This window comes from Lissotriton helveticus, chromosome 7, assembly GCF_964261635.1.
Source record: "Lissotriton helveticus chromosome 7, aLisHel1.1, whole genome shotgun sequence".
In the NCBI taxonomy this organism is placed as follows: Eukaryota; Metazoa; Chordata; class Amphibia; order Caudata; family Salamandridae; genus Lissotriton; species Lissotriton helveticus.
In genome coordinates, this window is record NC_136068.1 from 509271303 (window position 1) to 509283340 (window position 12038).

Sequence of the window (12038 nt, forward strand, 5' to 3'; positions counted from 1 at the left end):
AATAATCCTGACATTATCATGCAACCGGCGGACAAAGGTGAGGCGATAGTAGTAATGGATACGTCATATTACACTGCCAAAGTCAATGCTCACGTCAAGGATGCTAACACCTACATGCGTCTTCCAGGAGACCCAACAACCCAATTACTTAACATACTTGCAGACATATTGCATGAAGCAGTTGATCAAGAATGGATCACTGATCAAACTAGAATATATCTCACAACTAAAAACCCAAGAAGACCAAAATTGTACATGATACCCAAGATACACAAGAATGCTTTGGACCCACCTTTCAGTCCTATCGTTTCAGGCTGCGGGTCACTTTTTTGATCCATTGGGCAAATTCTTGGACTATTACATGCAACAATTTGTATAACAGTGGTTTTCATATATTAAGGATACTACCCATTTCCTTCAAAAGTTGGAAGAATTTATCAGCATGGGCATCTCTCAATACATTTTATGTATAATTGACGTTACTGCTCTATATACATCTATTTAACACCAAGGAGGGCTTGAAGCCGTAGAGTGGGCATTACTACGCACTGAAAATATTAACATGGAAAAACTATTCATCCTGAAACTCCTGCATTTCTGTTTGAATCATAGCTATTTTGAGTGGCAGGGCCACTTCTATGCCTAACTAACCGGCACTGCTATGGGCTTTTCGGGAGCACCAGCATACGCCAATACAGCATGGCTTCGTTTGAAATCGATAATATCATGAATGACCCAGTTTGGTGTCAATGACCTGGAAGAAGTACTGGTAGAGACAGGGGCTCCTATACGCAGACGACGCTGTCCTGATAGCAAGAACCCCAAGAGGATTGCAACGCCTACTGGATGCCTTTTTAAACTTCACAGGATCTCGTGATTTAAAGATTAACAATGCCAAATCCTACATTATGTAGGTGGGGCCACGACAAAGGAAAAAGTTCTGTTTCTCAGTAGGCCCCGAGAAGATCCCCACAACTCCCGTCTTCTCATATCTAGGGGTATTGCTGGGTGAGCGCTTGAAGTGGGGGCCTCTTATCCAAAGGAAAAGGAGGGAGTTCACCAGAATAGTGGGTGCAATTTTCAGCTTCGCTACCAAGATGGACAAGCGACCAATTGCAGCGATGCTGAAAATTTACAAGGCTAAGGGCGTTTCATCCGTAAGCTATGGCAGTGAAGTGTGGGGGTATACCACGGCAGCACCACTGCAGGTGGTAGAAAACACATTTTTAAAACGCATCTTGGGAATGCCCATTTGCCTACCGAACCTTGTAGCCCATGAAGAACTGGGGATTCCCTTTTTATGTGACATTCTCGCCTTGCGCCCTTTAGTTTTTTGGCTTAAGTGTTGGCTTAATACGGACCTAAAACTAACCCAGCAAATTATGATGGACTGTATGTCCCTGGACTGTATGCCCCGAATCCCCTGGCTATGTTATATTAAAGACCTCTTTTTTAAACCTTTAACCATTACAAGAAAAGATGTTGTATCTGTTAAAGATGTATTTATTTCCAGAAGGAGGTTGGAAAGGGACTCTCAGGAATCATGTAAACCCAGTGTCCGCAAATACCTGACCATAATAACTGAGCCATCAACAGAGTCTTATCTCCTGGGGACCCTGTCTACCTACGAGCGTTTTTTACTGACTAGGTTCCGATTAGATTATTTCCATCTTCTGATCGCGGTACCCAAGGGGTCCAGAAGAGGCCAAGTATTAGCACCCTGTGGCTGCGACAATCTGTCTCCACAGGATCTGCTTCACTTCACGCTCTTCTGTAAATATTATGATGTGCCCTGGAGACACTTTTTATTTCCCCTCTTAAGGAGGCTCAATTTTAGTCAGGTGCGTCCAGCTCTCGTGTACCTTTGGATGTTAAAACCGGAGTGCATCATTTTTATGGTAGGGTACCTAAAATCACTGATGAGAACCAGGGCATGCCTAGAATATTAGCTAGCCATGGGGGGCTGTTGCATCTTTCATCACACACATGTATTTTATGTGCTCGGTGAGATCTTGACATTTAACCTTTTGCACCTGTAGCATTTTATTTTCGTTTTGGAATATATGAATTTTAACTTTTAATGTATGTACCGATGTATGTATTTAAGGATTGTTAATTGTTATTATGACTTTTATGGTTTACTTGTTGTAAAACCGAATAAAGTTTTATGAAATGAAAAATGACCCAGATTGGTGGAACAACATAAAATTGTATTGCAGATATATTGATGACATGTTCATCATCTGGTCAGATTCTGACATCAAACTTAAACAGCTGATTGAAACATTGAACACTGTTGAGCCCCGGATTCAATTTACGTACAATATCCAGAGTCACAGCATTCACTTTCTAGATGTCCTCATCTCCAAATCCGCTGACAACGACAAGTTTGAAACATCTGTGTTTCAAAAACCTACTGATCGCAACAGTACTCTGTTATTTGAGCTTCCATCCTAGAAGCCTACTGAAAAATCTTCCATATTCGCAACTGATCAGAGTACGTCGCATCTGCACGCATCCACAAACTGTAGCTATTAAGGAACAAGAATACATTCAACGGTTTAAAGACAAGGCTATCCTGATAACATTCTGGATGACTATTTACAACGTGCACATTTGAAAAACCGGAAGGACCTGCTACAACCCTATTCTAAATCTGAGGACAACAGACTAGTTTTTGTTTCCAAATATTCTACAGCTTCCAAATCAGTTAAACAAATTATCAGTGCAAGATGGGAAATGCTTGAGAATGAAACTGATTTCAACGGTATTTTTTCGAAGAAACCCTTGTATGCATACAACAGATTGTTCAATTTACGAACATTATTATCATCAACATCTAACAACCCATCAAGTATTAAATACAAAGGATCTACCAAATGCAAACAATTGCATCCACTGCAATAATGTTATTCAAGGCAATGTACTAGCTCACCCTCTTACCGGTAAACACATCTGTTTGAAACACACAAGTGATTGCAACATTCAAAACATCATATACTGTATTAAATGCCCGTGTGGTTTGGCCTACATTGGAAAAACAGAAAGAAAAATAAAGATCAGAATAACAGAACACAAAAGCAAGATTAGAAATCATGGTCAAGCATCCTCTTTAGCCAAACACTGGGATGAAGCAAGACACACTATTTCTCAATTGAGGTTTCAAATCATTGAAATAGTTCAGAAACACCCTGGGCTAGACAATACCAAAAAACTTCTCCAAAGGGAGATATTTTGGATTAAATATCTTAACACAATAATGCCCTCAGGACTTAATGACCGGTTCGACATGAGTTGCTTTCTTTGAAATAATTCGAACCTTAATTAACTAATTTCATTTTTGTCACCAGTACAGACATTGAGTGAGATTATGACATGAAACCCATTATGTGTTCAATTGATGTTTTTCTGATGTAACAAGTGAAAAAATTAAGGTACCCAAGGCCTCTAGGTGGAGGTTTCTTCTTATCGGTCATCACTTTTGTTCTTCTTTTCTGCGTTGACCTTTATTTCTACATAACTTCCCTTGACAGCAATTACCAGCTCAGCACCCCTCTTATCTGTTCTCACATGGTCTTCTACCCCACATTGTTAGCACCACATCTGTTGAGTGGATACCCAGTTTATTCTCTAGTCACTGTTTCTCATTGTCTTCACATCCCGGGATGTGAGTATACAAGTGATTCAGCCACAGCATTTATCCTTGGCTTTGAACACGCATTTGGTTGTTATTACCAGTCTGCGATTTTGGTATAGTCATTCATGAGTTAATCTTTATTTTACATTTTCCGTCGGATTATTTTTTGAGCATTTCAGCATTTCTAATTTTATATACTTTGGTCAAGCAACCCAGCAATCATCCAAGAATAGGTTGCGATATTCCAGGGAAATCGGCATCTCCCCTATTATCATAACGTGACTCGAATATCCTTCGGGATCACGATTTTGCATTATTTCGCCTGCTACGACAATGGAGGCAAGTTTTCTTTCACTCAGTTTGCGTTGTCGTAGACCATTTATTTTAGATACAATAGTTTTTATTATATCCTCATTCGGTACTTTTTACTTAGTGATATTGTAGTTTCCGATACAAAGAACTTCTCCTATTCCTTCGTCTGTTTTCACTCCCGCTACGCGCACTGGATTTTCCGGCTATCTCTACTTTTAAACTGTTCAGCCCTCACCATGGCGTTTTCGTCGTTCACGAAGAAGTTGAGCAGTTAACCGTCACATATCGGATGAACCAGATAGTATCTTTCTGGTAAGCCATGATTCTGGGTTTTTGTAAATCAGTGTTATGAGGCACATAGGCTTTTTGCCCATCATTTGTAATTTGAGCATTATGCCTTTCTCCACTGCTACAGTCATTTACTGCTTTGTTATTTGTTACGCCCACACTTTCATTTTTCTTCACATTCTACGGGCTCTTGCCATATTGTACATGATAGATTTAGAGTAGTTGTCTTACGGTGAGTCTTACAGTGTGCTCATTTCCTTTTTAGATACATTAAACTACTCTACTGCTGTATCGTCAGCTATAAATTCCGAAACATTCCGTTTCGGGTAAGTCCATAAATGTCTTCTTAGCCAGCAACTGGTTCTTAGCCTAATGAACTAGTACACTGGACACTACTTATGTTGTTTCTAAATACATCTTGGTTCTGTTCTTTTTTAGCTTACCTGATACTCATGTTTACTGCCAGTTTCACGTGCATCATCACTGAATATCACGTCGCTTATATTTAGGTAAGCCACATGGTAGTTCCTTTTTTATCCAACGTTACATCTCTAAAAACAGACAACCCTCTAAGTCTATGTTTTTTCCACAGTCTTAAGCGATTTCAACACTCTAGTAGGAATGGACAGACTCTTTTTTCCATGGTGACTATTATGGTTTATTACACTCTTTTCTTCACAGGAGGTTTTCTCCCCCTGTGGTTTATTTAAGATTTATCTGGTGGCACGTAGAAAGATCCCTTTACAGTTGCTTTTCTGAATACTAACACACTAATTCGCTGTACTTTTACATTCATTTGGATACAGGTGTGTCATTCCTCATTCTCAATCAGTTATTAATTCAAACTAGAAGCTGCTGTGTGTATATATTCCACCAACATGTTTACTTCCCTAAGTGTAATCACACTATATTTGTTATAGGTTTGCCACTGAAGAAGGGACCTCATCGTCCTGAAATGCATTGGGACATCAAACTAAAAATGGAACAAGATCTTCATATACAAAATGATTAATTTTGAAATGTATCCAATTTACATGATGCTTATTGTTTGAACTTGATTAAATTGTACAAAGAACATGTGATGTATGTTTTATATGTACATGATTCTTATAGGCTTCTGAGTACTTAAAACATCAAGTATAAATACATTACAGTATAAACTGGATGATGCTTTTGATTAATTTTGTTAAACAGTAGGGGGTTGAAGGTTACCAACCCTTTGAACAGTGCATGGTACCAGCAGGTTTTCCTGCAGTTTTGTTTTCACTTTAAACCCAGGCTTCCAAATTGACCGCGGAACCAGTACCATAGCACCAGTGTTATTAGTTTAAGACAAACACTTCAGAATATCCTAATTTGGCGTGCACCTTTACCTTCCCTCTAAGCTTCCTGACTAAGGCATTTTGCGAAACATGCGTAGTAATTACATCTTCAAGCCTTCCATAATACTATCTGTTACCTTGTCATCACTCATTGACCATTATTATTGCATCATTTATTGACCATCATATTGAATTGGCAATTTCAGACATAGATGATATTATGTCCACTTGAGAATATGTTCATCTGATTGTATCTATATCAAATTGTCTTATTGTATGTCCTTGATATGAAACTATACTAGATTTGTCACTAAAGAGAAATTCGAAAAGTTGCATGGATAGTCTCCTAAAGGTATTTTAGCTTTTCTATTATTGAATACCAAATGAATGTCCTTTGCTATTTATAATATAAAACATTTGGGTTTTTGCCTATGTTTGTACCTAATTAATTATTTATGACTTTTTTGGTTTAAGCTAATTATATGTAGATACATGCCTCTTGCTTAAGACATTTTCTAAATTAAATACTCAACACACTGCATCTGACTGCTTTTGTGCCAAGCTACCAAAGGGCTAAACATAAGTTAATTATGTGACTTTTTTGGTTCACCCGAACAAGGATTTTGGTTGTTGCTTGAGTAGGATTTACACTCTCCTCAAGCAATAACTCAATTTCTTACATTCTCCTATTGAAGTACAGAGCTATTGAAAAGTTTCCAAAATTCAGTCCTGACACTTGCGATATTCAAAAAACTAGGAATCTGCAGGTAGATAGAGTATCCACTAAAAAGATTGCTACCGAAGGTAAGTAACTTTTTCTTCTAGACAGGATCTAAGATGCTACTGCAGTGCTCTGTTTTCAATTCAGTGCCTTACATTCAATGTATTTATTTATTTATTTTCCCCAGTGTAAATCCACATCCCTGCACTGCAGTGAGGTGGAGCATTCTATATTCAAGTTCAGTTCTTTATATTTAACTGTCTGACATAGACACCCTGAAATGTTCCACAGTTTGCTCTCTTGTTCACTTGTGTGTCTTATAATAATTAGTAGTTTTCCCTTTTTACACAGGATCAGAACAGGCCCCAACCCTGGCTCCTAGCTCAGGTGAGAAGAACTCTCATTTCTCTAAGGTGTTATAGGACATGTAAACGCTTTCCAGTATCCCACTTGGAGTTGTTGTGGATTGTATTGGAACATTTATATAGCACTTTCCATCCCTGCGTGGGACGCTAGAGCGCTTGCCCTCGTCAATAGCACATCATGTGGGGTGTGTTGTTAGAAGTGGGTTGAGTTTCTTTTGATCCTGTGATGCAAGTGTTGACATATTGTGCGCAGGGCTTTAAGTGGGCCGGGTCTCACCGGTGTTTAAAGGGGGCCTTGAAACGGGTCTCTATTGGGCTCTGTTTTGTGCCTGCTGTCACTGCAGTCCGTTTTTTCCCAGACTGCAGTGACATCAGGCACATCGATGTGCGCGTGTCTCACAGCTCACTTTTCACTAGTGGAGGTTACGCGCAGCGGTCGCGCCGAAGGTGCGCCAAAGGTAAGCCCGTCTACGCCCGTCCGCGCCTGGACCGCGCCCAGAGCCGGACCCCCTGGCCCCCGCCGTACCCAGCCCACTAGAGTCACTTACAATGCCGCAACTCTCCTCGCCCTCAACCCCGGACGCATACCACAATGCTACGAAGCCACCACAGGACGTACCCACGGCCCATTCGCCTGCCTCTCCTGCAAGTTCAACTGCTTCAGGACCCTCACCAAACCCACTTCCTCCTCACACAGTCCAGACTCTAACCACCTGAAGTGCATTCTGCTTAACACCCGATCGGTCCACAGACACGCAACTGAACTCTGGGACCTACTCGACACTGCATCACCGGACATCGCCTTCATCACGGAAACATGGATGAACATATCATCAGCACCCGACATCGCCATAGCCATACCGGACGCCTACAAGATTATCCGAAAAGACCGCATCAATCAAACAGGAGGAGGCATCGCCATCATCCACAGGAACACCATCAAGATCACGACCAGCTCCGACGATAATCTTGCAACTGCCGAACATCTCCACTTCCAGATCCACACCGACCCCAGGACCACTCTTAGAGGCACCCTCATCTACAGGCCTCCAGGTACCCGCACTCAATTCAGCGATGACATCACGGACTTCATCAGCCCACATGCCCTCATCTCTGAGAACTACATTCTACTGGGAGACCTCAACTACCACCTTGAAAACAAACACGACAGCAACACCACCACCCTTCTAGACAACCTGGCCAACCTCGGACTCAAACAACTTGTTGACACCCCCACCCACGCAGCCGGACACACACTCGACCCAATCTTCACTTCCAGCAAGCATATCTCCTTCGACCGCACCACAACTCTCCATTGGACGGACCACAGCTGTGTTCACTTCAGCTACAAAACCACCCTGCACCACAACAGCCCACAACCTATTCCCCGGAGAAACTGGAACAAAATCACCTCCGACCAACTCCTCACATCACTAAACCAAAACCCTCCCTCTCTCTCACTGGACCCAAACCAAGCGGCCACCAATCTCAAGCAATGGATCACCCACAGTGCTGACGAACTAGCACCCCTGAAAATGCACCAGATCAAATCAGCCAGCAAAAAGGCTCCCTGGTTCAACGATGACCTTAAAAAATCCAAGAAACTATGCCGCACCCTGGAGAAAACATGGAGAAAAAACCCAACCACCGACAACATGGCCACCCTCAAGGCAGCCACCTGCAAACACCACCAACTGATTCGATCCGCCAAGAAATCAGCATTCAAGAATCGCCTCGACAACAACAATCACAACAGCAAGGAACTCTTCAACATCGTCAAAGAATTCTCCAACCCCACCGCTGCATCTAACGACATCACCCCCTCCCAAGAACTCTGCGATGCGCTATCCTCCTTCTTCTACAACAAAATTGCCGACATCCACAACAGCTTCGAGAACATTCCCAGCGATCTGCCCCCCACCCCCCTCAGATCCTACTTCGCCAACTAACAACCTTAGCAACTGGAACCTAATCACCACTGAAGACACCACCCGCCTAATGAACTCAATCCACTCCGGCTCGCCAACCGACCCCTGCCCCCACTACATCTTCAATAAAGCTGACTCCATCATCGCACCCCATCTCCGTGACATCATCAACTGCTCGTTCAACTCTGCCACCTTTCCAGATAGCTGGAAACACGCCGAACTCAGCGTCCTCCTGAAGAAACCCACAGCAGACCCCTCGGAACTCAAAAACTACCGACCCATATCCCTCCTCCCATTCCCGGCCAAAGTCATTGAGAAAGCCGTCAATAGCCAACTAGCCGCCTTCCTTGAATACAACAACTCCCTCGATCCATCTCAATCCGGATTTCGAGCCAAACACAGCACTGAAACCGCCCTCATCGCAGCGACCGACGACATCCGAACACTGCTTGACAACGGAGAAACTGTGGCCCTCATTCTACTCGACCTCTCCGCCGCTTTCGACACAGTCTGCCACAGCACCCTCATACAACGCCTCAGCAACATCGGCATTCAAGGAAAAGCCTTGGACTGGATCATCTCATTCCTCGCTGGGAGAACTCAAAGAGTTCGACTTCCCCCATTCAACTCAGAGGCCACGGAAGTCATCTGTGGCGTACCACAAGGATCTTCACTCAGTCCCACCCTCTTCAACGTTTACATGAGTCCTCTTACCTCCATCGCACGTCAACACAACCTCAACATCATCTCCTACGCCGACGACTCCCAGTTAATACTTTCCCTCACCAAAGACTCCAACACCGCCAAAACAAATCTTCACAAAGGCATGAAAGAAGTAGCCGAATGGATGAAACATAGCCGCCTAAAACTCAACTCAGACAAAACCGAGGTGCTCATCCTAGGATCTTCCCCCTCAGCCTGGGATGACTCTTGGTGGCCATCCGCTCTGGGCTCAGCACCCACACCCACAGACCATGCACGTAACCTAGGTTTCATCCTAGACTCCTCTCTCTCGATGTCCAGACAAGTCAACGCCGTTTCGTCCTCCTGCTTCAACGTACTTCGCATTCTCAAAAGGATCTTCCGCTGGATCCCCCTCGAAACAAGGAAAACTGTCACCCACGCACTGGTCACGAGTCAACTGGATTATGGGAACACCCTCTACGCCGGAATCACAACAAAATTACAGAAAAAACTCCAACGCATCCAAAACGCATCAGCGAGACTCATATTAGACATCCCTCGCCAAGATCACATCACCGGACACTTAAAAGACCTCCACTGGCTTCCCGTAAACAAAAGAATTACATTCCGCCTTCTCACCCACGCACACAAAGCCCTCTACAATCTAGGACCCGAATGCCTCAACACCCGACTGTCCTTTTACAAACCCACCCGCCAACTAAGATCTTCCAATCAAGCCCTCGCCGCAGTCCCGCGCATCCGAAAATCCACCATGGGTCGCAGATCATTCTCCTTCCTTGCTGCCAAGACTTGGAACTCACTCCCCACTCACCTCCGCATTACTCAAAACCACTTCTCCTTCAGAGAAGAACTTAAGACCTGGCTATTCGACAAATAATGAACCCCTTCCTCAAGCGCCTTGAGACCCTCTGGGTGAGTAGTGCGCTATACAAATGCCTGAACTTGAACTTGAACGGCATGACGTCATGCCACGTGAGGTTGTAGGGGAAGGGAAATCCTTTTAAGAGTAATTTTCTCTCTGGATTTCCCTTCTCTTTTTGAAACTCGGGAGCAGCAACATTGTTGTGGTGTCACCAGGGCTTTAAGTGGAAGCTTTTTCAATATTATATACAAGCCATAGTTGCTGCTTATTTATCTTATACAACTAACAACCATTGACAAAGCCAATTGTCATTTTGTGTTGTAGGTATGGTGTTACTTGTATCATACATCTGGATGCAATGACAGAAACAGCAAAATACAAGTCGGACAGCACACTATGCTAAGCACAGATGTTTAGCTTATGTGTTTTAAGCCACACCCTTAATTGCCGTTGCGCACGCCCCTTGGGCGAACCCCAGTTTTTTCATCCAATTTAAAGCCCTGATTGTGCGTGATGACCACGGAGGTAGGATTATCATGTTATAGGACCCGGGGCTTATTAAAATGATGAATGGAGAAGGGTGAAAGAGATGGGCGCAGTTTTTGGTTTTCAGTAAGCTGGCAGAATTAAGCAGATGTGTATGATCAATGTCCCTTAAACTGGGTACTGCACCATGTTGTCCATTCTGAGATATTTAGTTTGAAGATTAAACCCCTGAGTAGGCATAGGCTGGAGGGAGAAACAGTGGAGTGATCTACTGGGACAGATAGATATCACATACCTGATTGTCCTTCTGAAATGTGAAGAAGCAGTCATATGTTGTTTGGTAAAACCTGCATTGGTGAGCAAAATAAAAGTCCTCCATTTAGGGGAAGCAGCAGGTGGCAGACCTCCATTCTTAAAAAAGTGATTAATGCACTGTTCGTGTTCCTCTGAACATCATGTTTGTAGGCTCTTTGAGCAGAAGAAAAAATAAACAGGGAGAGACTCCTCTAATCCTTAAGCCTCTTCCTTTAGTGAAACTGGTAAATGTGGCTATCTGCCAAGGGAGGATTTGGGGAGAGGTTGAGTGAGGTGTTAGGGGCTGCCTACCCCCCTTGAAATTGTTTGAAACCTCGGAATGTCAATTAACTCTTTGAAGGGTTCATATGTATCAGGAGCCCTTCAAGCTTGCCAACAAGCAAAAAGACAGTATAACGAAGAAGGGCAAAGTTAAAATGTGAGATATGGCTCAACTGCTGAAATTGCAGTGATTTTCGTCCTTAGACATATCAAGCTTGCCACAATGAAGGCATGGGTTTATATGGTGTGAACAGCAGGTCTTTAAGTGGAATTACTGTGAAAGTTTTCCTGTAACAAAAATCCCTACAGCCAAAAACTCATCCTTTATTTTTATGGAATGATTTAAATTCTCTACAAGACTCTGGGCCTGATTTAGAGTTTGGTGGAGAGGCTACTCTATTGCAAATGTGATGGTATACTCTTGCTGCCAAGCCCTCGATGCGCGCACCTCATTTCCAGGGTGTTTCCTCTCCTCAATCATGGTCTACTGCCAAGATTATTGTTTTTCCTAAAAATGATAAACCCCCAACGGAAATGGGCTCATATCGCCCAATCACCCTTATTAATGGTGATTCGAAAGTATATTCTAAAATCTTTGTCTTGCGGCTTTCGGCTACAATTGAAGGTCTAGTATCTAGGTGGCAGCATGGATTTATCCCTGCTAAGGGTATCCCAGAACACATCCGCAGGCTCATTACTCTGCTTGACGCCGCACAGATTTCGGGAGACCAGATTGCTGAAATATTCTTAGATGCCGAAAAAGCATTTGATCGGGTCTCCTGGAATTTTCGCTGGGGCATCATGCAGAGAATGAACTTTGGGTCCAAAGCCATTCA

The 12038-nt window shown here is 43.1% G+C and overlaps 1 protein-coding gene across 1 annotated transcript in view; it reads left to right on the forward strand.

The window, feature by feature from the left end:
* The window catches only part of LOC144768685 (uncharacterized), a 9047330-nt gene that overhangs the window by 6036298 nt on the left and 2998994 nt on the right, over positions 1-12038 (forward strand). The window contains exon 34 of the mRNA XM_078652515.1: positions 6614-6667. Within this exon, the coding sequence (XP_078508641.1) occupies positions 6614-6667 (54 nt within the window). The remainder of the gene's footprint in view (positions 1-6613; positions 6668-12038) is intronic.